Source organism: Sparus aurata, chromosome 22, assembly GCF_900880675.1.
Source record: "Sparus aurata chromosome 22, fSpaAur1.1, whole genome shotgun sequence".
Taxonomy (NCBI): Eukaryota; Metazoa; Chordata; class Actinopteri; order Spariformes; family Sparidae; genus Sparus; species Sparus aurata.
In genome coordinates, this window is record NC_044208.1 from 20,872,726 (window position 1) to 20,898,916 (window position 26,191).

Genomic DNA, 26,191 nt, shown 5'->3' on the forward strand with positions numbered 1-26,191 from the left:
CCTTCTGTGTGTGTGTTAATTTCATTTGATCAATAAAACAAACTCATTCTAAGAAGTCCTCTCTGCCGCTCGCCTTAAGCCTGAGCACTCAAAAAGCCACATTCACGTTTTGATTGAATAGCGGCTCCATCTACATCCTGATGAATTCAGAGTCCTTGACAGGCCGCCTAAAGGATATATCTATATCAAGAGGGGGTCGTGACATGTAATGAAGTTATTTCTCCCCTCATGCCGTCACACAGCACCACCACTCTGGCTGCGCCCTCTTATGCAGCAGCCATTAATAAACAGCCCGAACACTTTGTGATGAAATACAGCCGAGTTTTTGTTTTAATCTCTGGTCAGTTTTTTTTTTTTTCCCTTTTTTTTTTTCCTGAACTTTTTCATGAAAGCTGGCGGTAAAAAGAAGAGTTGGACAGAAGCAGCGTTTTTGTTCCCACAATGTGAACAACAGCTCTGTCCCACCAGCTGCTCCCTTCATCCGTCAGTGGACTTGGTAGGATTGGTTGGTTTTTCCCATCAGCACCAAGTATCAGACTTTAAAGATGGGAAATATCACAACCGCGGTGTGTTTTTCTTTAAAATCACTTTCACCCATTTTGGCAGAACAATAACTGTGACTGTGTTAGATAAAGTGCAGTGATAGCTGTCGGCCAGTGCAGGAAGGTGTGCTGGAAGCAGCCAACTTTGTCCACTCACTGGAGTGATAGAGCAGATTGTAAGACGCTGGAATTTATCAGCAACGTATCAAATATCAACTCATAAATCTCTGCTTCATGTGGCAGACACACTTTGAAATCAACACCATCATTATATATTAGTGTGTTCCTTCTGTTTTAACCTTTTTCTACTTTTATATTACGCATGTTTCCAGCTTAAAAAAAACCTTTAATTTTACACTGCATGTCAGAAAGCAACTCCCGGAAATTATGTTTTAGATTAGGATTTCAATATTCTGCTATAATTTAATTAAAAATAGTACTTTGGATGTTGCATATCTAAAAAATATTTTCTTCTGATTTAAAGTTTAATGTGCCGCTCATTTGTCAAGAAAGACAAGTAATAGGATTTAAAAGTCAACTGAGCTGTTTTTGTAGTCAAGCTAACACGTATAGTTTGACATTGGAGTTTTCACTGATTCATTTAGACATTAATGACACTAATATAAATGTGTCCAACACGATATGAACATGTGCATGACACGTGTAATAAATGTAGATCAACGCATGATGAGATGATGTGTTTCCTAACAGACACAGTCAGGTGTTTCCATGATATGGCAACCGCTAAAATTAGACCCCAGGTCAGTGTGTGATTCTTCGGTTCTCATCCGTATGTGCGCGCACATGTGAGTGTTTGTGTGTATTGGTCTGCGATTGTGTGTGTGTGTGTGTGTGTGTGTGTGTGTGTGTGTGTGTGTGTGTGTGCACACATTTGACCGCTGGTGCTTATGTATTCCTGCTGGTTTGCTTGTAATGAAGAGCACCTGTGGGGACAGCAGGTGGAACGAGGGGAAATGGGTCTGATTTGTTAGATTAAAGTGGACATAAACAACATTTAAACTTGTTTGAAATTAAGTTTTGTATTGAAGACATACAATGATATTATGTATTTTTATGTATTATTATGATATTAAGAATTATCAACTGATTTGAGATCAGATAAAAGTATATTTAAAAATGTAATTGATTCTGGTCCAGTTTTTGTTCTTTAATTGGGATTTATCAGTGAATTTTGGTTGAAATTTAATTAAAATATGATTTAAAAAAACACCACATATTTAAATCATAAATTCCGAACACTGTAACATCCTATAGACATGATGCTTTTAACATGTATGTACAATTAAAATATATCTTTTTCGCAGAGGAAATGCTGTGGCGTCGTTCGTGTTGTCTTTTCAAAAGGGTAAAAAAGGAACAAACTATTTGTGTGGATTAATCTACCTTTTTAATGATGTCATGTTAACGACATGAGATGCTTGATAAGCGATTATTAGTTTGTTGGTTTGGGAACATATCTGCCTCTTCAGCAGAGACATGGCGTGAGAGTTGGACACTCTTACCTCTTCAACAGGTCGGTCATGGGGCCAAGAGACTATTATTAGCATTCCCCGAAGACAAAGCTAACTAAGCAGAGCTTTGTGTGACACTAAAACCATAAGGTTTACAGTATGCAAGTGCTTCCGGGTGGTTTATTTCTTAAAGGTAAAGAATGATTTACTCTATATCACACACTGGAGCTTCTGTTACAATGCTCTTTTGTTGAGGAGAGTTTGAAAGTTTCCTACAGTTCAATTCAAAAGATTTATCCCGGTTTGCTCTCCTTAAATAAAACATAAGGGAACCCCAGGAGGAGCTCCCTTATAACAATACAAATATGTCGGCCGGTGAGTTTTTGATTTTGAGGGTTGAAGCCAGTGTGTCATAAAAATGCCACCATATCAAACGTGACCCTACGGTGCTGCAGTAAAACACAGGAGACAATCTCAAAATACACGTGCACATTCATACAGTATGCTTATACTCATAAATGTTAATACTGAATGTGTACATGCATGCATACATTTTGTGTGCATCCATTTATGCAGGGTATGTACACAAACACAGCAGCACACACACACACACACTGTACACACTAAGACCTGGCTCAGGGGCACTAAGGTTAATAGCATGGTGCTGTTGCCTTTGTCTCTGTTTTAATAATTTAAATTCAGCTTAAAATGTTTCATCGTAAAATATAAAACATAATAACATTAACCCGCAGTTTTAATTAATGGCTGTGCACTAATTGCAGTTTTTTTTCTGAATCTGAAATTGTGTTAACGCTGCCATCTGCACATAAATTGCAATATTAAAGGTCAAAAACTTCAAAAACAACACATGAAACACGTATTTAATCACATTGATAAGAAATGAAACGGCGATCTGTTACTTTTCCCTACAAATTTACCACAAAAACTTAAACATTAAACTCCGTAGAGACTATTTCTACTGACAAAGAAATGATTGTGAATCATTTTACTGTGGTAATTTAATTAAGTTAAAGTCCATTCCTCTCGAGTTTACTGCACATATCATTGCACTACTGAAACATTTGAATTGTCAGTTTTACACTCTCTTTGTTACTTCAGTGCAATTCTGTGTGCCGGGGAAGATAAAATCTAGAAATACAAGTTGAAAATTAAATTAAAAATCACCAAGGTGTGAGTTTATATTGTAGCATGAGAACAGTTGCTTTTGACTGCACAAAATGTTTGATCTTCTCTCTCTCTCTAAACATGAACAGGCTGATGTTAATTCACTTTCAGCAGTTTATCCTGCTTGAATTCATCTGCAGACACTAAATTAGCATACACTTTTTTAAATATTAGACTGGGTGTTTCTTTTTCTTTTTATTCGCAGGGAGTGTTTTTGGACTTGGTCCTGTAAAATGTGCTAAGCAGGTTAAACCTTTCCAATACCATCTACAGCTTAACATTAAGAGGATCCCAGGAAAGGGTGTCACCGTCCGGTCATGCTTAGTGAACAGAGGAGCGTCTTTCCAGGCATGTAAGAAGGGTGTGAAGTAACGACTTGTGCTTCTCTTGAGATTTTAGTTTCTTCTCATATCCTGAGTAACTATATTAAAAACATGTTTAATCCCTGCACTTAGACCTTAAACCTCAGAACGAACTGCATTTTCTTTACTTTTGCCGTTAATTTGGGAATGATTAAAATCCCTCCCTGTTGAGTTTATTCCAGCATTTAATCATAAAAACCCCAAATTAAGTAAAGTGTAAAATCACAAAGCAGGTAAAAGTTATCAAAGCATTAACCGAACACATGCTCTCATGAACAACACACACTCTCACGGACTGGGTGACAGTACTGTCACAGTTTTTCTTTTCCCTGGGACAGCGGCAGATGCCAGAGGATAGTCGTCTGGATATTGTCAGCATTAGTCTGCCTCTGGCTCTTCCCTGTGGCTGAGGTTAAACCCTGGATCCTGATGCAGAGCGAGACAGCTGCAGGGCAACCGTCCGACCTGGACTCCCTGCGGGCTACACTACCGCAGCCTCACTGACACTACTGAGCTCTGCTGTCCCGTACGCGGGGAGGTGGAGCTGTGGAACTCCCTGCTTCTACTTTATGCATGACATCTCCGTCACAAATGATTTAAACACAGTTTTTGATTGAATAAAATAGAGGCAAAGAAGTAAAAGAAAATTCTGTCAGCTAGAATGGAATGAAGAATAAACAAAGATGTGGGAAAAAGGATGCACCTACTGGTTGTGGTAGCAGAGAGGGTCAGGGATGCACAGTTCGGAAACATCCATCAGTCCACGTTAAGCATTCCAGGTGTTGCAATAAAAAAAAAAAAACTGATGATAAACAAACAGCTGAGGGGGGAAAGCTGGAGGAGGAGGAGGAGATCAGTTCCTAAGTCTCCACATATCTTGATGAAATGTTGGTCAGGTGTTCCTGAGTGTTGTCTCCCCTCCCTCCCCTCTTCAACACACGCACACACACACACACACACACACACAAAAAAACCTTCCGCTTTGGCCCGGCAAACTCCAGTCAGCACAGGTGCTGCACACTCAGGCTCAGTGTTGCGAGAGGAAGAGTGGTGGTGGTATCAGGCGGAGGAGCGAGGAGGAAGAAGCTGAGGTAGAGATGCGGAGAGGAAACAGGAAGGAAGACAAGGAGCGAAGACGAGGGAATGATGGATAGAGAAAGAAAGAATAACAGATAAGAGACAGATGGATGGAGAGCAGCAGTGGTGAGAGCGCACTCAGGCTGAGGAAGTGAGTGAGGGGACTGAGTCTCCATTGAAGACATGGGGGCTCTTTAAGAGCAGGGGGTGTGGTCTGCTGCATATGGAGCAGCTGCTATTGGCTGCCTTCAGGAGGGCTGTCCTGAGAGCAGCCAATGGGGGGGAAGGATTACTGAGATGGGACGGGCTAATGGACGAGCGGTCGGTGTCCAGTCATTCACAAGGGAGCGCTACACAACAGAGACACATACCGACTCCTTAGAGAGAGAGACAGACAGATAGAAAGACAGACAGATAGACGGGCGGATGGATGAGGAGTTTCTGTGGAGTTTCTGTTTACAACAACAGAACTGAAGGCGATTTAAACAGGTCTGTTTACTGTGCTTTAAAAGGCTCAGTGCCAGATTATGAAGCTGAACTGTTCCCTTTACTCTTTTATCCTCTCCACAGTAGATCTGGCTTTCCACTGCCTGCCCTCCTTTAAAGTAATGGCAGCTGCTTCCCACACTCATAGAGAGGGGGGGATCTACCAATCCCACAAGAGGCAGGATGTAAAGAACCTGAGAGTGATAATGACCTCGGCAGGAATGATAATAACGATGACGACAGACAAGTTTGAGTGGATCTTTACCACGTCTGTGTAATGTGGCAGCCATCAGAGGAAACCCAAAGCTCCCCCTCCGCCCTCCACCCTCCGCCCACCTCCCTCCAACCCACTTCATCAACCCACATTTTCCTGATCGATGCAAAACCCATCACACGCTCTTATTGATCACAGCGTTGCTGTGTCGCCAGGAGCCTCGGGACAGACTCTGTTTCCCAACAGTCTTTTTAAATAAAAGAAAAAAAGGAATTACAAATTTGAACGTTTTTCTTTTCATGTCAGTCCGTATCAAAGTCACGGGAGCAAAGGGCGATTGGCTTTAATAAAGGGAGCTGTGCATTCTCAATTAAATCTTTGATCAATATTTTGGCATTTAATGTACTTTCCTGCGGACGGAAAAACCAGGATATTCCACTGATCTGATTAAGACATCCAGACAAAATCAATAGAGGAGATATGTTTATGTTTTTAATGAGGCAGAGAGAGAAGACAGAGAAGGAGACTAACATGAAGATGACATGATTCATGTTGGGGTTGAATACTGGAGAAGTCAATTCAATAAAAAAATAAAAAATAGGGAAATCGAACTGCTTTTTTAAAGATATGGAAAGGAAAAACTGCTGATTTGGTTAATTAAACGTGTTTTTTTAGCCATAGAAACTTAAACAAAAAGACATTCTCGTCGGTCTCTTCCTTCAAAATCACTTTTGAATCACACAATTTTGCAGCTCTACTCTCGTGTTTCCACTGTTCCTGAGGTGGGGCCATGCTTTAAGTCCAGGGCTCATGTGCCTCCCTCCCTCGCAGCCGGCCAGCTTACACAGCGAGGGGACACCTGGCTTCATGGCATCTGACAGGAAATCTATTGAGCGCACAGTCTGTAATCCCACCATCACGCTATTGCCAAATGAAGAAACACTAATCCAATCATTAAGTTTGTATTTAAGCAAAACAGATTTTCAGCTCTGCGGCTGAGAGTGTTTCTCTTTAAGCAGATCACAGTGACTTGGGGAACTAAACACTGTGCATTTCCAGGAAGCAGTTTGCGTCTTCATCAGAGTTTTTGCTCTCATTTGCTGTTTTTCCACCCCCCCCCCCCCCCCCCCCCAGTATCTGTGACTGCAGAATTATGGCCTTAATTTAGCAGAGAACAGATGGATAGAAAAGGGAAATTTTGTTCTATACAGTATGCACAACTGAAAACGGGTGCGCCCGTCAACAAAAATCACATAAAACCTGAATCGCAATCGACTGAAACGTTTCTAAACACAGATCTGAGATTTAACTGTCTGTGCAAATCAGCAGCTTGTTTCCCGAAAAGTGAGTAAGAACCAATCGTTATCTGTCAATAAATAGTAATTACATATTGTGTCGAGTTGAGGGACACAATCTCCCAGTCACACTGGCTGTATGTAATTAAATTCCTGATTCATGAGCGAACTGGTCTTTTATGTGTGACCTCCTGACCTCAGCCAGTACACACCCGACCACGTGCAGCCCGGCGGCTCAGCAGGAAGCTTGCGGTGTGCTGCCTCCCAACCGTGTGCACTAACTTGTGATAAATGTCGACTCTTTAACATTAGAAAACGGATTGAAACGATTTCTTTCTGCATCATTATATTTAACAGTTTATGTGGATAGCATAAGGTTGCTTACAAAAGAGATATATAAAGTTATATTTCTCTCATGTTTTGCATTCCACCTGCCACTTCTCTGGTTTTGGTTTTAGGGTCATTTGATCTTTAAATACAATTATTTATAGTTAACAAAAACATACAGAATAAAAAAGATGAGAGGGAAAAAAAATAACCGGGAAGTCACTTTCTTTCTGGTATATTTAGTTGTGATGATTTCATTCTTATAATGATCAGTAATAGTTTTACATTTGGGTTTAATGAGGTGATCAAATCAGCTTCATCTCAAAGGAAATTATGACTGACAGGCTGATTTTCCATCAAAATTAATAATGTTCTCCTCAGCTCAGTGTGATAATATTGTAGAGAATAAAACAGAACATTTGCGTTTATCACATCTCTCATCTTGTGAATGCTCATGATCTGAAATATGACAAAATGTTATCCTGAGCTTTGAATAATCATATTAATTGCTTGTTATTTTCATCGTCATCATTACCTTTACTTAAACACGGAGGGCCATTTAGAGACATATAAAAACAATACAATGCGTTAATCAGCGAACAATATATTTACACTGCAGCAATACGAGGAGCGCCGACTCCATCTCTGTGGGAGATAATGACATATAGTAGAAAAACATAGAAGCATGGTTCAAATTGAGATATTGAGATTCTGAAAAGCTTTCTGAAAGTTATTTCTTTTTAAAGCAGCCAGAGTAAAATAGACTATGAATATATAAAGCCAGCAAAAATAAGAGGGAATTCCAGAGGTCAAGGTGACAGATTAAGAATGAGAACGGAAGTCAATTTCATTTATATATTGCCGAAAATCACAAATCGCATTGCATCAGTGGGATTTACAAACTTTACTTTTGCTATATTACGATTAATTTTCATTAACTGTGTCACTTTGAACTGATGTAGTTTGACTTTAAGTTGCCATTATCTATTCTATTTATTTGCATGGTTTCTGTCTTAAAGAATTCAAACACATTAAATCAAATCAAATGTAAGTTTGAAGACACAAATATAATTTTCCCCTGGCTTAAACTGTTTCGAATCTCACTATTAAAGCAAAGATGTTATACAGAGATTGTGTACATCAGGCCAAAACACTCCGTACTCCTAAAATGGAAGTGTAAAAGCTTCAACTCCACCTCCACACTGAAACCACATCAACAAAAATGTGTCTTCATCCAGCGACTAACACGAAGCACTAAACAGACTCTGAATCCCACAGATTCATCATTTGCACATCTCCCTTCTTGCCGCCACACACTTGTTTGGCTCGTCTGCTGGAGGAGTGTGGAGAGGGATAATTACTATAGCCACAGGGCTGCATTAATCAGCTGGGTGCATTTGTTGGTTTTTATTATGTTCCATTCCCCTCTCTGGGCCTCGCTGGCTCAGCCACCAGGACTAGACGGGGCTGGTGTCGGAGCGTGGTCGCCCCGCTGCCCGTTCACGCTGGGTTAATAAATGCTATTAGCCTCTATCTCTTGCCTCTTAATTTCTCATTTAACTGAGGACGGTTAAAACAAAACTACACGAGCGGCGGTGTTAATCAGGGACTCGTCGCAGGGCTCGGATATCTTGATTGAGAGAGCTGGACTCACACAATGAGGGGAAGAAATGTATGCTGGGATCTCTACATCGTGTGAAATATATCTACGCGGGCAATTCACACTTGATCATTTTATTAGAGTGATTATCACTGATAGTGAGCAACAGGCAGAGTGTATCCAGAAATGATAGGTGTTGTGCTTATTTCAGCTTCTGTGAGAACATTTTATTTAACCTTATGTCTAAAGCTTCTCCTATTATCATAATAATTACATTAAGATGTGGAGTTTCTACTTATATCAAAGCTTAAATTATGGTCCTCCTGCATTGGTTGCGCCACAGTTGGTTCACCTTTCTTTATTTAAATGTGTTCAATCATGATGAGACACTTTGGTTGAATGCAATCACCAAATGGCATGCATTATCTTGAGGACATTTTTCTAACCCTTGCTGCATCCAGTGAAAGCCACGATTGTGATTCCAGCGACGGCGAGTGTTTTCCACTGTGTCTAATCACATCAGATATAAACAAAATCAATCGTGCCACCACGCTCTAATTTTAAATAGCTCCTTGACACCAGTCGAATCCTCGACCGACTCGTCTACATCACCCACATGACACGAGGGGGTCTGGGTGGAGTCACCTCTAAAGCGAAAGCCAGGTTGTGTCATTGCCATCCAGAAGCAGAATCAATACATTCCTCTCAAGTTCATTCCAATAAGGCGGCTGGCAAAAAACATCCCTGGTGGTGTCAGCTGTTTACTGCTGTATGACGCTCGTGCGTACGTAGCAAGCCTGCTGTGTTCAGAGCCTGCAGATAAAACAGCTAGCGCCGAGAGAAGTGGGTAACTTTACACGGCTGCTCTGACGTCTGCCGGACGAACAGCCTGATTAAACAAAACATCGTTAGACCAATTACTCAGAGAATATTATATTTAGTTATTTGAACATTAATAACATATTTTTGACACACAGAAATTAAGAGGGAACAGTAGGCCTGTGTTTAAAAGTGTGAAAAGGCACAGTGAGGAATGTGCAAATACATTTATATAAAGGTTTATGCAGGTATTGACACGTTATATTATTTATCTATTGAAGTTAGCATGCTACCAAAACTAGCCTTAATCCGGTCTTTCTCATAGCGACACTCCTAGTCCAGACCACTAGCTGCACGGCTAATTTAGCTTACTCGCCAACAGCAGCTACAGTTAGCAGCGCTGACTCTGGTGATACACTGCCCCCTATTTGTTTAAGAGTGTGAATTTCAGACATATAGCACCTTCAAAATAAATAGTTAATATAGAAACTTCTGCTCAAACCATATCAATTTTAAGTTTATATTAACAACTTCTGATAAGTCACACCCATTGGTTTAAGCACCACCCACTTCCGCTGTATGTCCATCCTGAGTGCTGATGAAATTCATAATGCAGGCATCTTTAAGACCTGTCTAAATCATATTTAAGAGAAATTCTAAAAATGTTTATTACATTATTTAGATTTGTTAAAGACCCACACATATCCTTTCATACATATGTATTTATACAGCATATTGATCTGTATATTAACAGTTGTGACAAACTTGTGTATTAGTAAGTCTTCCCAAAAACGTCTGAGAGAAGGAGAAAAAATATTATGTTCATTGAATTCGTGTCACGGAGCCGCCAGTTGGGCTCGTACCGACTTCAACGCCTCAGAACACCCACAGGGCACCAGTGACTCTTCAATTACCAGCTTTACTCCGAGGAACACTTAACTTAGTACAAAACTTTCCGTTTCAAATGACTCATAGCATGTTTGATACGGAAATTATCCTCTTTGCTTGTCCCAGTCCCACGACAAAAGAGGCTGTCTCTGTATAAATTACCTCCACGGACGACAGGAGCGACGAGAGAGTCGGCGCCGCATGCAGTGAAGCAAAAGTCATCGGAGCGTGACTTCAGCTGCCGAGAAATCAGCTAATTATTTCAGGACACAACTGACCAACACACTTGAAAGCCTCGTATGAAAAGTAAGTGAGGGAGGGGAGAAAAAAAAAAAGTGCAGCGGATTTTAAACCGCAGCCTGTTTACACATTGCTGATGAATATAATACTAAAAACAAACATTTATGTAAAGCAGCGTCCGTTGGCAGTAAATCTCATTTTGAAGAGAGGCTTGGTATTCCAGACTTGGCTCCCCCTAAGATCCAGGGATGACTTTCATTTAGCCTCACCTCTCCATCCAACTGGGGTCACCCCTGTTGGTATAGCAAGCACAGCAGTCACATTGCTCCACCATGCGCGCAGATTGCTTACTAGAACCGCCTGGAACCTTTCATATTTCCCAGTCAGCATTTTTACAGGATAATTTTGGCAGCCTTTAAGGATATCGCTGCCTTAATAGAGGATAAAAATAAACGGGTGGTGGAAGGGCTATATCAGGCCGGTATAATCTTGTATTCTATACTGTGGAGCTAAACGTCTGGCTTTGGCTCCATTCAATGAGATTAAACTTCTCCCCAGTTGATTCCAAAAGACCATTTGTCCTATTTTTAAAACTAGAAAGAGTGTTTTGAGCCAAGTATATCCAAAAAAGCCGGTTAAATTGATTAAAATACTATGGTGTAAATGGCATTACAGAGCGGGGTCTAAGAATGCCTTTTGCTCTATATCCCATTGAGCAATTCTGGTCAGCAGATTTTCCGTAGATAGTATTTGCACATGTGTGCACGCCTTGATGTGTGCATCCTGCCATGTGCATATATATATATATATACAAGCATTTATGTGTGCGAGTGCTGTATGTGCATACCGGTACAGGTTCTGTGTAGCTGCAGCAGTGACTGACTTCTGTATAAGAAAGCTTGTCAAAATGTCTCAAAGAAGGAAACAGCTTAATTCAATCAGCGCTACTACTTTCAAGACCACAAGGGAGCCGGTTAATGGTGTTAGAAACTTGAAAAGTAAAAAAATAAGCTTGAGGAAGTTCTCGCTACCTGCGAAAGAAGTCTGTTCCTTGAGGCTTTCCCTCTACTGTATGATAGTAAAAGCTCCACTCTTCTGGGCCTTGTTGCTTCTCTGTGAGCTCAAATGCTGGATTTTAGTTTTGTGCTCCTCCCATGAGGGGCAAAGCTTTGCAGAAGTTAGAGGAGGGTTATATGAAGTTCAGTGGAAATGTTTTTTTTTTTTTTCCAGCACTCAGCCAACTTTTTAATAAAAGACAAGAATATGGATCGAGATGTTCCGCGGAAGCATGTTTTGGAAGTGAGCGGATGGGGAGTTGGAGAATATACAGGTTTAGTTAAATGTGAAGAAAAAGGAAACCCCTCTTCTAAATAGGCATCCTGTGGGCATTCGCTTGCAGAATTATGAGAAAGAGACAAATGTTATGCCAGAATCCTCGAGAAAACATGACTCTCCGTGTCTACGGTGGTGAAAAAAATCATGGGTCTACTGTATAAGGCGAGCCACCTCGTTTGTTTCATGCGCCCTTCCCCCTTCTCCGACATTCACCCCCATTAATTCCATGATTGTGTCTTCCTCTCATTTTCTCCCTCGTTATGCATTTAATGTTTCCAATTTGCCGTCATCACAGGAAAACGCCACAAGAAGCTATAAATTCTTTTCTAATTCCAAATAATTAGGATTACACGGACCAGTGGTTTTCAATCAGCGAGATCATCTCAATGATAGATGGTAGGATAACTGGTCATTGCCGAGACATAAATATTGTGTCGTTCAATTAATCTGGTCTAATGAGGTGTCAAAGCTGCCACTCATCCATCAAATACAATTAGGAATAAACACATATGCATGGAGATGGGTAATTAATAATTAGCAAAGCAAAGAAAACAGTATTGGTTTCAGCAGCCACATTCACAGAGCAATTTACCACAGCTGTTTCTCCATTCGATTTTTCAAGTGACTGAGACAATGCCACATCGGAGGAATTTCAATCAATTTCTTACCCGTTTTTCGTGTCTGATGTTTGCTACGCTCGCTAATTCTGGCAGGACGTGTTTCATTTAATAAAACCTGAAAGAGGAAGCAGAATCACATTAAATGAGTTTAACCTTATAAAAAAAAAAAAAAAACGTAATCTAGGTGCCTTTCATCCAAATTAACCTGGAAACAAAGGCACACTTTTTTGTAAGAGTGTTCCTAAAGCGTGATGGATAGAGTTCTTTTCTGGACCAGAAAAAAGAGGAAAACATTTATTCTAGATCTTGGGAATTGGGGACTGTCATCAACAGTTTGTCTTCATCTCCCTCTAAAGCCCACAAGGCTCATTGTCCTAAAAAAAGACGTTTCATACGGAGCGCTCATTGTCTCCCATTTTCAGAAGGTAGTCGAGCATCCTGACAGGAGTGCAGCAGCCGGGAATGAGATCTCCGCTATGAAAAAAATAATTAATTCGACTGACATCCAAACATAATGTTCCAGCTGTCAAAAGCTTCCATCAGGATCCGTCACACAAGAATAGAAATATTTGCGGGCTGCTCGTTTCATGTCAGCCAAAGGTTCCCGCTCATTAAAGCCCTCTGTGGCACCAGAGTTGACACCTGTCCAACAGGAGCAGTGGGGTGGTTTTACCTTTGGCACGACACAATTACAATGCTTCACTTCAACACTTTGCTAATAAACAACCATGATTCTTGGAAATTACATTCAGATACAACTGACATAACAGAAAACGCATCTTGCAAAAATGTTGATACTGAACGAATCAGTAAAACGTGACTTTTCCAGCAGAATTTCAAGATTGTGGTGACTACGGTGTAAATAAACCACTTTGAAACTGAAAACGGTGTAAATGCAGACTAGTAACAGACAACGTCATATTAAAGCTAAACAGTAAAACATGTTTCTGAAATCTGCAGCGTAGGAACAGAATCTTGATTTATAATTGATCAGCTCTGACGCATTTTGACAGTTTGATCAAAGTTTGGTAAGATGCCCCTCAAGTGTGAGGACAGGCTCTTTCTCTCGACCTGACTGTACTCTTTGGATCTGTGGATATAGGCGTGCAAATAATAATCTGCAGTTGATACAACAGCCAAAATATCTCTCTGATAATGCTCTCTGTGACTTTGATTAAGCAGGCCATACATAATACTAAAGAATGAGCATGTTAGCTGATTATACTTATACTATATACTAAGACTTTAAAAGGTTTCAATCAAAACAGCCTGAACGGATGTCTTCACCTCGGAAGGCCAGATTAACATCCTACAGCACCCTGGACAATGTATGTGTCTGTGAAAGTGTTTTTAATCGGTCACTTGTTGGTGCATTACTAAACCAGTATTATAATACAAAATAAAGTTTATCGATGTACAGTGTGGCCCTGCATGGTCAGGCTGATGATGGCAGACACATGTGATGCAAAAGAAGTCGTGGCGTTGTCCTCCTGATGTAAGAGTCTAAAACATACCGGCCAGAGAGACACCGAGACAGCCCGATGGTTCACTTCAGCAGCAGCAGCAAAGAGGCAATTACCCAGAGGCATCGGGGCGAAAGACAGGAGGAAAATCAATACATAATTTCAGCATTTCAGAGGGTGTTTCCTTCAACTGAGTCAACGTCTCAATTCACCAGTGTGAGTTAGTTTTTTTTTATCTTAGCTAATCTCTTTTTGCATTTCATATTTTACACTGAAAATGTTAATAATGATTTATCTATAATTCTTGTACCTGCTGCCGGATATATGAGACAGTTTCGAATGGAATGAATTCGAATGCATGAATCTACTGAATGTGAGGTCTAGCATTAATAAGAATTGACAGGGCGCCGCCATGAATTTTTAGTCTGAAAGAGCTGATTCTAAATTCACAAAAAAAAAAAAAAAAAAGGTTGCACAGACACCTCGGTGCATCCTGTGAGTGGCATATTTGGGGAAGAATTCACTTTACCTGACCCCGGGTGAAGTGTCTGAGAAGAATTTCATCTAGTCCTAACAGCAGAGGGCTGTGCGGTGCAAGTTCACACAAAGTTTACAGCCTCCACACAGTCCCCATTTTGTACCCTGTCACACTCACTTATGGCGGCAGGCAGATGGGCAACCCCTGCCTGACCAGCAACGAGATGCCACGGTGAAGTGACAGCAGCCAGACAGAAAAAAAAAATGAAACAAATCAATAGTGGCGTCTCTTACGGAGAAGACCCGACCGCAGCACAACACGATAATGACCACAAATCCACTCAAGCGTTGAGGCAAACCCCAGAGAGGCGCTTCTTTAAATGAATGTGGGTTAGTATGATTGACTAATCGCCTACTAAATTAGAAAAGACAATATCATACGGCTCTGTGCTGCTTCCAAGAGCCGTGTCTGCTCTGACTCATAGGCGCACCTATGGCCCGTGATGATTGTTAAACATAATGGTCCACCTTCTTCCATAACCTGGCAATTATACCGCCTGCAAAAAACTTCAGGCATTATCTCCTTACAAAATAGTAAAAGACCCATTTTTAGGATTAGATATGGCTAACTTTTATGTCGCGGATTTGAATATGAAAAGGAGACTGGTGGGGAGCGCGGGGAGCCCATGGGACCCAAACACAGACTTCCTCTAAAATGTTAATCGTTTGGCTAATTGAAGGTATGTTCTTTGTCGGCTCTGCGTTTTGGAGGGTCCCTTCTATGGACCGAGCGAGCACAAGGTAGCGGGGCTTTCAGATGTGAGTGTATCTGACTGCTGCTGCACCGGGGCGCCAGTGGATTTAGGTGCTTTTAAGATAAGTTACAGGGACACGCACGCACACCCGCGGACGTGAGTGGAAACACGCACAAAAACCTGCATGTATACACACCCAGCCACCCATGCACACACGCACACACACACACACACACACACACACACACACACACACCAACACATGTACATGCCAACCATTTGCATTTCAAAAGAGCATAATTGCCCAGGGCGGTGGCAGGGGGAGTGTGGCCTCAGGATTCCCCGAGAGCGCCTGTGAAGTTAACGAATCATGAGTCTAGACTCAGCCGAAGCTCCTCTTTCATACGAGCATATTCACACCAACATCCTCCTGAGTAATAGGCAGGTAGAGTAGTCATACACCTTTACACAGACAACCCATTTACTCCTTGTTGCAGTTCTGAAATGATCCTTTATTTGTAAAAAGGTTTCCCTTCCCCCTTGTTCAAGGATAATTTTTAATGGTTTAAGTGTTTAGCTTGGTTATTACACCTTTTTCATTCAGGCCTCCAGCACTGTGATTACATGCACAAGAAAAATTGGAGATAAATCCGGCTGACGTGTTTACGTGCACTACAATGACCTGGTGTGATGCCCGCATCAATATGCATTTAGTCACACATCAGATTTCTCCTTCCTCTTAAAGTAAATCTAAAGAGTGGCTTTGACTTATTAGATAAACATGTGAAGTTGTAATAAGTAGTCTAATACTCAGCTACGGAAACCAACTTCCTTAAACTTATTTAGTTAATTTACAGTTTTGTTCGGACTTGCGACCACGAGTAATGGACTTTCCCTTCGTCCCTCCACACAGCCGTCACAGCGGTATTTTCCTTGAGCCGCGTCTTTGTCAAGGACATTGTAAATTCAGTTTGGAAACACTGTTAACTGTACGGCCAAGAAATGTGTTTACTCCATCAAAACTTTATCTGTGTTAATCAGGTTTCATTTAATCCTCATGTGCCATGACGCTGCTGTTACCCGTGGGAGGTTATAAAACACAAACAGGGAAGTCCAAGTTGAGAAAATAGCCTTTTTACACAGGAATTTACAGCTCTGGAAAGTCGGCACGGCAAATATGATTAGTTCATCCATCCTGACACGAAAATGCCCATTTCCACATAATGTTGCACCTAAAAAAACTGTCTAGAGACCACAGACACATGGGTTTTCCGACCGTAAATATTCTTGCTTTGTTAATAACCAATTGCACATGTAGCCTTGTTAAAAATGTTGTTTATCTTATGTATCTATGTAAAAAATGCTTATGTTGGATTCACTCACTTGTTCGTTAAAATAGTGTAACCATTGTTTTTTACCTTAAGGTTCCATTCAGATGATGTGACATTTGTCTAATGGACGTCTAAAGGGAGACTTTATTAAGACTTTTAGAGTCCACCAGCTGACTCAAGCCTAGCAACAGGAAAGTTAACATTAACGTTGCGGATGTTAAATTAGCTTACCTTTATTGTAAGCATGCTGGCCTGCATGTTTTCTCGTACTGTCCCAGCTGTATCGTTGCAGCTTCTTGTCTCATTCTCTGTAGACTGAAGATGAATTAACCCAAAAATCAGTTTCTCACAAGACCCAGTAACATCAGATAAAGATGACTGACAGAGGCCCAATGTTACTGAATATAAGATGCTTTATGGTAACAGGTGAAGCAGCTAAATAAACCCCTGAACAACAGATATTTTGGATGAAGGAGGATTTTAAAAAAATATTTTTTTCTGAAGTTTTATTCTATTTTTCAGAAAAACAAATAATTTTATCATAATTTTAGTCGATGAAATTAACAGAGTACAGCATGTTTAGAAACACGTCACTGCTAAATTACAGTGATATACAGGTACATGGCCAGAAACAAACAGGATGCACCATTTTGACTCGACTATAGAGATGTTTCTTATACACCCGATGGCCTCACGCATCTTTTTCGCCAGACTCATGGCGGCGCAGTGTGGCCGGTCAGAGGAAGCCGAAGTGATGCCGAGTCTGTTACTGCGATGTACTCCAGTCAACTGAAAGGTAAGCTGCCTCGTTGCTAGAAAGACTGATGGCCCGGCAGAAGTGTTATTTGTCTTGTATTGCTGGGTGAGCCCTCACGTCCACTCAGGAAGAGATGAAAGAGGGACGGACGGTCTGTCTGGGAGAAGTGCTAGCAGTGTGGTGGAGGACAATCTGTCACCAGCAGTCATCACTTAACTGAGCCCAGAGCTGCACCACTCACTCAATGAGAAACTCACCAGACTTAAATGGGAGCGCTGGGCAGAGCCAGAAAAGAGACATGATTAAAAATATGCGTGAAATGAAATGAAATGCAAATCCTTCACTCTTTTTACTTTAAGCTCAGAAAAATAAATCTATGACAACAGACACAATTTGACAAAAAAAAAAAAAGAACTACCATTCTCCAAACTGGATCAACAACAACAAGGAACCTGAAGATGTTAAACTACATCTGACTCTTATTCTCACAAATAGTCATATCCTATGTTAACACCTTAAAACAACACACAAACACACTTTAGCATCTAATAGGAGCTGGCTGCATGTGGAGGTGAAGGACGTGCAGAGGGGCCGCCCTGTCTCGTGACACAATAAATGACTGTGATCCAGGTTCCAGCAAAAACAAGGACTGCTTTTCAATTCCACCTCTTTTACCCGGATGAATGATGAACCCTGGGTAAGAGGTGCAGTGTTGTGGTATTAATATACATCAGGGGCCAGAGCGGCACACTAAATCAGGAGCCACAGTGCATTTGTTATTCTAATGACAAGCAATAGCCATGTTCGTGGGGGCTGTGTGGTGGAAAAGACTAAAAGTAAAAAACAAGGAAAAAGTCTCGAGGAGAAATGACTTGGAAACCAGTTTAGTTATTACAGTGTTGGTGTTTAAAGGGACAGTTCACCCCAAAACCAATAATGAATATTTGCCTGTAATGCTATTTATCCGTCTAGATTGTTATGATGTGATTCTCGACACCACGGGATGCTCTCGACACCGCGGGATGTAAACATTAACTAGCGTCCTCCTCGGCTTAGCTGTAACATCACGTTGCAGAGTTAGCTAGCCTAAATTCTGTCTTCTGTGATGTGATACGGTTGCTGGGGCTGTCATAAATTATTCTACGTTTTGACGTTCATGTAAAAAGCTCACATTCGAACTGCAATAATAACCTGTTTGAAACGTGCAGTCTGTAAGCACATTAGAGTGTTTACTGTAGTTTGCCTTGCAATCCAGCAGAGGGCGCTGTAAAACTTTATTGCTAGCTTGACCTTTTGCATGGCCGAATGACCAGTAAAGCCAACGTAAATGTTATGTTGTTTTGCAATGAAAATGGAGGATAACAGCTTGCAGAATTTAAGTTGAAACAATAACGTCTCATTTACAATTCGCTTAAGCTTCATATTTGAAAAGAAATGACAGCAGGTGTAGCTGGGTTGAAAAAAAAAGTTCCTACATGAAACTGCTTACAACAAGGTCTGTGGATTATCTTGTGGAAAGAGATAGTACTGTTGAGTTTTTTCAAATGTATTTTTGGGGCTTTTTGAGCAAGTGCCATCTATTTTCATTATATTCCAGACAAGGCAGACATCATAGCTAAGAGAAAAAACACATACATTTTTTATTTTTTGGGGGTGAACTGTCCCTTAAGCTGGCATTTTTTTTATCTAAACAGTAACACGGACAACTTAAAGGATGACAGGAAAGGGCCCATATGGCAATGCTGGAGTACAACGTCACATTAATCTACACTAATAATACACAAAAGCAATCTCTCTGAGTGCTAAAATTAAAAATATCACCCAGAGAAAGCCACATTTCAATCAAGGCGAGCCGCTTTTTAAAATCACATTAGAGGCTCTTTACTTCAAATCACTTTTATTCATCTCCGAGGTGTTTTAAGCACCAGCTGCTCATCTGACCCGATAGATCATAAATCAGCTTTCAGGAGAAGATCGAGTGAAAAGGAGAAGAGAAGACGGACGATTCTGGTGAACTCTCCGGATTGAATAATCAATACTGACAAAAAAAAATGGCCCGACTATTTATCAAAGTCTGCGGTCAGCGCCATAGCAGAACTCCTGTAATGTATATTTCATACACTTTTATACCCATTGATTACCTGCTCTGTAGTTTGTAAATTACGTGTATATTGATCTGCTCATCATACAGTTGTGGCTTTTACTGTCGGCCATTTGTGCCACTGATAAAGAGATCAGGATTGAACTGTGATATAAATCCTGCGCCATTTTCTGCCAATATCACAAGGTATTATCAGGTAAAATAGATAATTAAACGCTGTTTATAAAGTCACATTGTCATTTCTTTTGTAGATAATGATCAAATTCTCATTATGTTATGAATATATGATTAGATAAGGAAGAAAATCTGACTTTTGAGAAGCATCTAGCAATGCCGACAGATTGCAAAAAAGAGTTTATTACTTATAAGAAAAACTGATAGGAAGTAAAGATTGTCGCATATGTTGCAGAGTATTTGAGTATTGGTTGAAATCACACTCTTAGAGACAATGAAAGGGCCGTTTCCGTAGCATCACAAGGTGATTTCTGCACAGTCAAGTCAAAAACTATTGATTAAAGGTGATAAATCAAACATGGACAAATACCAGCAGCAGTCAGAGCTGCCATTTATTATCATTATCTGAGCTTATGTGTATATTCCATGGGGAGATTAAGGGCAAAAGATGAACAGGAGTGTCCCGGTGAATCCGAACAGATTAAACTCCTACAGCTCTGTGAGGGAGAGAGTTGGGGTGGGAGGGAAAGAGGGGAGGTTTGGATCGATGGCGCCAGATCAATGATCAATAGGCCGCGCTCACCAATACACTTCCTGCTGACGCTCAGAGCTCTGGTTACACAGATGAAAATGGGTGGGCAGGGCCAGAGTGTGATGATGATTTATGTTAGCGGGGCAGATGTTTCATTTTGGAGAGAGACTGTCTGATAGACATGGCTGAATGTCACCGCCTGGGCAGTGAGTGAGTATTTCAACAATCACACCGATGGACTGGTCTGATAATACAGCCTGGTTGCCTCATCTACAAGTAACGCAACTTTAGACTCTCAAATTTCTGAACAAATGTCATAGTCCGTTCAATTTGTTGTGCTGGTGACACACAAATGTCAAAACAGATATGTCCAAAAACCAGGCAGTAAAAACGAAAAACGAAAGAAAGCCACACAAACACAAGGGAGGTCGGTGTTCATGTGCGTGTGACACTAAAACTCAACGTTGGCTTGTTTTAACTTGTGCCCACAAATTAACAGATGCAAAGTCATCTTGTCCTTTACCTAACCAAGTGGTTCTGTTGCCCAATCGTAACCAAACGGCAATCTTATTTTTGTTACCATGACGACAAAGGTCACCCGATTATGGATCTGCTCTTCGCGGAGCTTAGTGGGCAGGGTTGGCGTAACATCTGCAAGCAAAAATAGGGTTTGGGTTACACATTACGCACAATTTGAACGTGTAGTGTTGTGTTTTTTTGTTGGAAGATTACTGAGATTACAAAAGACAAATCATGACTTTTTGACAAACTCCTTGTTAATTAAGGAGAAATTCCTTCCGCTTTGGAGATTGTTTCTTTAAAAAGTAGTCAAAAGTTCAGAATGAAGGAAAAAAACAGTGCTGTTGCCTAAGTAAAAATGCTGTAAACATTAAACTGGATGCCCAAATGAAACTGTTAGAAATCCAGCAGTATTTATCACTTCAGTGTCAAATTGGGCGCCAGACAGGTTGAATATCTGACAAAGGAAAAGGAAGAAGTACTTAATACCTTAATTTGGTCTGTGGCACGAGTAATGGCAAGTCATTTTTTAATATTTAAACCAAAGTGTGCTGTTACAGGCCAAAATCTCTCCTCCACAGACACTACACAGTGCAGTATCTGAAGGGGGAAGATAACAAAAAAAAGATCAAAATCAATATCAAAGTGGCAAACAAGAACAAGGCAATAGATCATTTCCCTGCAGTAACATGGCGGATATTTTATCATTATAGATTACAAACATATCAGTGTTTCCCCGAGGTTTGGGGAACACTTTGGTGCATCTATTTGGTGGAGGATTTGGGTTTCCTCCACTAAAAGGATGTTTTAACTCCCTGCAAAAGTACTGCAGCATCTTCATTATAATTCATGTTATAGAATTTGAATGATTTATTTTAGTTATTTTACAATCCTTTAAACCCGAACAAAAGGCACTATAACCCGTCCTTTACTTTTCCCCCATCAGTGCAACCAACACACAATTCTGTGCACATACAGGGAGGTGAACATGTATCGCATGTGCGCACACACTCAGACACGCAAACGAGGGCCTCGTGTCGACCTGTCACTCACCCATGCCTCTCACAGCCAAGGTCTAGTGACAACTGTTAAATCAGAGCACGCCTTCATCCCTGCCATGGCTAATGCTGTTAACTGTAGAGCAGCATCTCCGCTAACACACCCTGGGTAACTCTAATTACCTCCGAAAGTGTACGCTACACCTCCTTTCGCGCACATGGTGCCCAACTCCGCATCGTGATGGGGAGAATAGGATGAAAGTGTAAGAGACCACTGAACAGTTCCTGTTTCTTGCTTATTGATAATACAAAGCTGAAATCATCTTCTCTGTAACGAGGATACAGCTCAATAAAGACGTGACTCCGCTCCTCCACCCCCAGATCCCACCTTAAGTTACCCCCGTGCAACTGTGTCCACCCGGCTCTTAGCCGTGGTAAATTGGGTTAACGCTCACTAAGTGTCCCATCGTTAGCGTTGTTAATTGACTACTGCGTGTGATAATTAACAGGGAGCGGACTGCCTACCTCGCTAATCTTATTTAGGTCATTTGCATTTAAAATGGTTTTGGGTCTCTCTGGCAAGTTGGAAAAAAAAAAAAGAAAAAAGAAAAAAGCACGCTCTTGGAAATCATGCTTGATGGGCGAGTGGGGCTGAACAGCCACTTGACATAAAAGCCTGTGAAATTGAGGTTGATGCATGTTGTGTGAAACGTCAGAAAAGATGGTTAATAAAAGCGAAGCATCATTGTAGCACATAGAGATTTGGAAGTTCTGGGAACTGGACCTGCGTCTACCAAAGGCATGTTGTCCCACAAAAGTTCTCCACATGCCGTTTCTCTCGCTAACTACCGAGCTCCTAATGTATGAAGGTTGATTTTGTTGTCGTGCTGTGATACCTCCAGATGAATGTTTCCTTTGTTGAAGCACCTTCTGTCCTATTTTGGCAATGACATGAGCGCTCGGTAGCTACAGGGGAGACACGCGACTGAGCACTCCTCCTGATTCACACAAGCATTAACACAGCACATTAGCTCGGCCGAGTAGTGGGAATGAAAGATGGGCTAACACCGCTGCCCCAGGCAAAGTGAAGACGTACACTAAAGCCAGCTGCCATCTATTATGGATAGCCAGCACCGACCCCCACTGTCGGTGTTACGGGGGTGACAGTGCTGTCCTTGCCGAGGCGTTGACCTTCCTTGGTGGGGAGAGGGCGCTGGGCAGATTAAAAGTGGACTGGCTCACCGTGCAGTCCAGGCGTGCCCCTGATGTTCTGCCCAGATGGTAACCACACACACTCTTGAGCACACACAAGTAAATACACACACACACACACACACACACACACTGATGTTCTGCTGCATCCTGGGATGGCAGATGTGGGGTACGAACACAGCCACTCCTCAGGGCGCTCAGCCTTCAGAGTCTATACATTTTGTTGGTCCACGCAGAGCAACACGTGCGCACACACACACATACACACAACGACCCACCACATGCAGTCCTCAGAGGTCTAACCAACCCTCACCTCCTCCACTCTCCTTCTGAGTGTTTCTCCATCACTTAATTCTGGCTGTATGTATGTGAATCATCCATCACTCACTCAATCAGTCCATTGAATTTCATTTAGTGCGGTGTTACACAGGGCATGTGATTGATTCACTGGTACCTTTTCACTGAAGCTTGAATGACACACAATGCTGGTTTGTAGACGCTCGCGCGCACACACACAAGCACACACACACACACACACACATATATCGCTTGCTTATACCCTGCTGCACTGGGTCTCCATTGCCAGGGGGAGAGTTGGGTGCCCACACTGCCAAAGAAGACCCCTTTGAGATTTACTCAAGGTCGCCATGTCCAGCTGGCTGTGCCAACATCTGTTCGGAATGGCCTCAAGACTGGCATGAGAGAGGCCCGTCTACGCTGCTTGACCTTGGACCAACGGCCACATTTGGAAAAAATAACTGCAACCACATTTTATGGCTAGCTGACATAGTATAAAGTCCAGGGGTGGTGATACATCAGCTGATATTAGCTAATTGCAGATATGTCTAAAAAGGAATATCAGCACAAAAATGCTAAACAAGTAATTTAAAGGTGAACTATGTTAGTTTGTACAGCACAACATTCAAACATGGCCCCATGTACCAAGTGAATTACAAAAATAAATGCACAAATTGACAAAACCACTATTCGCTCCAAGTCTCGGATAACCTGCAGTGGTCGTCAGTGTGGCTTGCTTGTTAGACAGAGAGGATTGAGCTCAATCTTCAGCTCAAATTCAGCACACCAGACTGGTTTACTTTTCAAAATGTGAAGTTATTTTGCATTAGTTGATAGGGGAACAGGTAAGTATGTACACTGTAAGCTACTATTGTAGGAACAGTACTTTTGTTGCAATAGAAAGCTGATACTCTTCAGCCCCATTGTCTCCTTCGGTTTGCCAGCAGGGAAAAGGCCAGGCCCAGACTCACTCTGGCTTTGGAATGAGCTTTGTGCAGGTTACCTTTGTGCTGTTATTAGCTGGAGAGCTACACTCCCACTGCCCACAGGCTGCAGCCCATATCAGAACAAATATAAACAGGGGACAGCATTTTGCATTTATGGACAATTGCATTTGTCACTAGCCATTTTTAGACAGGGCAGCAAGCCGCCAATTTGCCCGTCCTTTTGGTGGCTAGGTCCGCGGTTTTAGACAGAGGCCGGCAAATTGGGGGTCTGTTTTGGTCCGCCGGCTTGCCGCCTCGGAGGGTACACTTATTTCCGCCTCGTCTGCTATCTACGTCCAAGGCGTCAATGTGCCGGCCCCTGCATAACATGGGCAGAGGTGTCGATGACCTGCACTGTTGTGCGACCCACAGCCGGGGAGTTTTAAAACCAAGACACAGCTGATCACAGCCAGTCCATCACTTCATCCGCGGAGATTAAGATGAGCAACTGGACAGCCGCTGAGATCCAGGAGATGCTAGCGTCTCCTCGGTCTCTGTAGCTGTTTGGTTGTGTGTCCGCTTGTTGTTGTCGCGGCAAGCTAGAAACGGTTGCTACTTTCAAATTAAAAGCCCCCCGCTAAGAACCCAGTTCTTAATTCAAATGGGGTGCAATGTAAAGCTCTTATTTTGAAGACAAATTCGTTGCCACTGTTCACAGCCGAACTTCGGGCTTTACGTCACGTCACATGTTTACGCCTACCTTGGTGGCGGCTTTTGGTAAAGGAGGAATATTACGCCTCTGTTTTAGAAAGACAGGCCGGCACATTGCCGCCCTTACCTTGGAGCAAATGTGCCACCTTTTCTATCTAAAAAGGGCTACCGTCTATTTTTTTAAGGAGAATTCCCCAGAGAGCACCAAAGAGCACTGACAAGATTATTTTTCCCCTGTAAAATTTTCGACTCTATTTGTATCTTCGTACAGAGACAAAAGAAAACAGACAGGACGCATAACAACAATCTCTCATTAGTATCAGCTGATATGTGGTTTTTGGATTATTACAATTCACAAAGTTAAAACTAAGTATAAGTTAAAAATGCAGAATAGATTAAAATAGTTACAGCAGTGATCTAGAAGACGACATGAAGTTAAATTACAATGTCATTATGGCTCTACTACTGTGCACCAAAACCCAGGTTAGTAGAAGCAAATATGATTTCAATATTAGAAGTGTGTGGTTTCCCATTAGGAAGAGATATCCAAGTAACCTCCGAGTGGAGAAGTCAGAAATGAGAGAAAATTAAATCTGTAACAATACGTTTTTGTCAAAGAGTATAGTTGAGTATCATCTGCATAACAAGAGAGAAATAGTATTGTAACCGTGTGCTTTAATTTCAGCACAGCTTGCACAGTTTGATGAAGATGATTCACAGCTTTGAAGAAAAATGTAATACCTTAATGGCTCAACATTTAAAAAAGTGTCAGTATATTCCATTACCAAAATCCTTTTATTCTCCTTTCCAAGGTCTTTTTGTCAAATGTCGAAAAACTTCAGTTTTAAACTGAATCCCTGGATGGACCCAAATGTCATTATTACATCTACGTACGTCTGAGTTTCATCTCGTCCCGCTTCATGATGACAAGCTTCTGAAAGGCAGACAACCTTTATTCATCATAGCATCAGTAACTGTGGTGTTAGTGGACAGAAAAATGATTGACCGCGACCAACACTTTCCTTGTTTTAATTCTTCATCGGGGTTGTTCTCTGCCAGCAAGGCTATCGATTTTTCTATCAAATACGAAAACAGGCATTGTGGAGAGGCCGCAGAGGTCAGTGTGAATTAGAGCAGAGGTGTGTATGTGCAGCTGTGTGTGTGTGAGGGCGTCCCCTCCTCCTCCCCTACATCCTCATTGTCACTCCCCAAAGGCCTCTCTGTTAAATTGGCTGACAGATAATAAGATCATACAGGAGAGTACAGACACACAGACCTTTGTCCCACAATCCAACAGTCGAACTTTTACTGAAGCTACCGGTCTGCATCACAAACAACGCACGCACAGCGGGTGAGACGCAGCAGATGGGAAGTGAGTTCAACTCAACATTGACAGGAATATGTTGGTAAATTTAATATCTCTTGAATATCGACTAGTGAACATCTAGTAAAAACTAAGTATTCAACTATAATATA

General features: G+C 41.5%; 1 protein-coding gene across 2 annotated transcripts in view; it reads right to left on the reverse strand.

Moving 5' to 3' along the window:
- Window positions 1–4,793, reverse strand: part of LOC115573533 (steroid hormone receptor ERR2-like) — a 43,128-nt gene extending 38,335 nt beyond the window's left edge. The window contains exon 1 of one of the 2 annotated variants that reach the window (XM_030404339.1): window positions 4,269–4,793. In XM_030404339.1, coding sequence (XP_030260199.1) covers window positions 4,269–4,318 — 50 coding nt within the window. In that variant the 5' untranslated portion in view covers window positions 4,319–4,793. Of the gene's footprint in view, window positions 1–4,264 lie in introns of both variants that reach the window. The other variant, XM_030404340.1, reaches the window with a different exon arrangement.
- Between the last annotated feature and the right edge of the window lie 21,398 nt (window positions 4,794–26,191).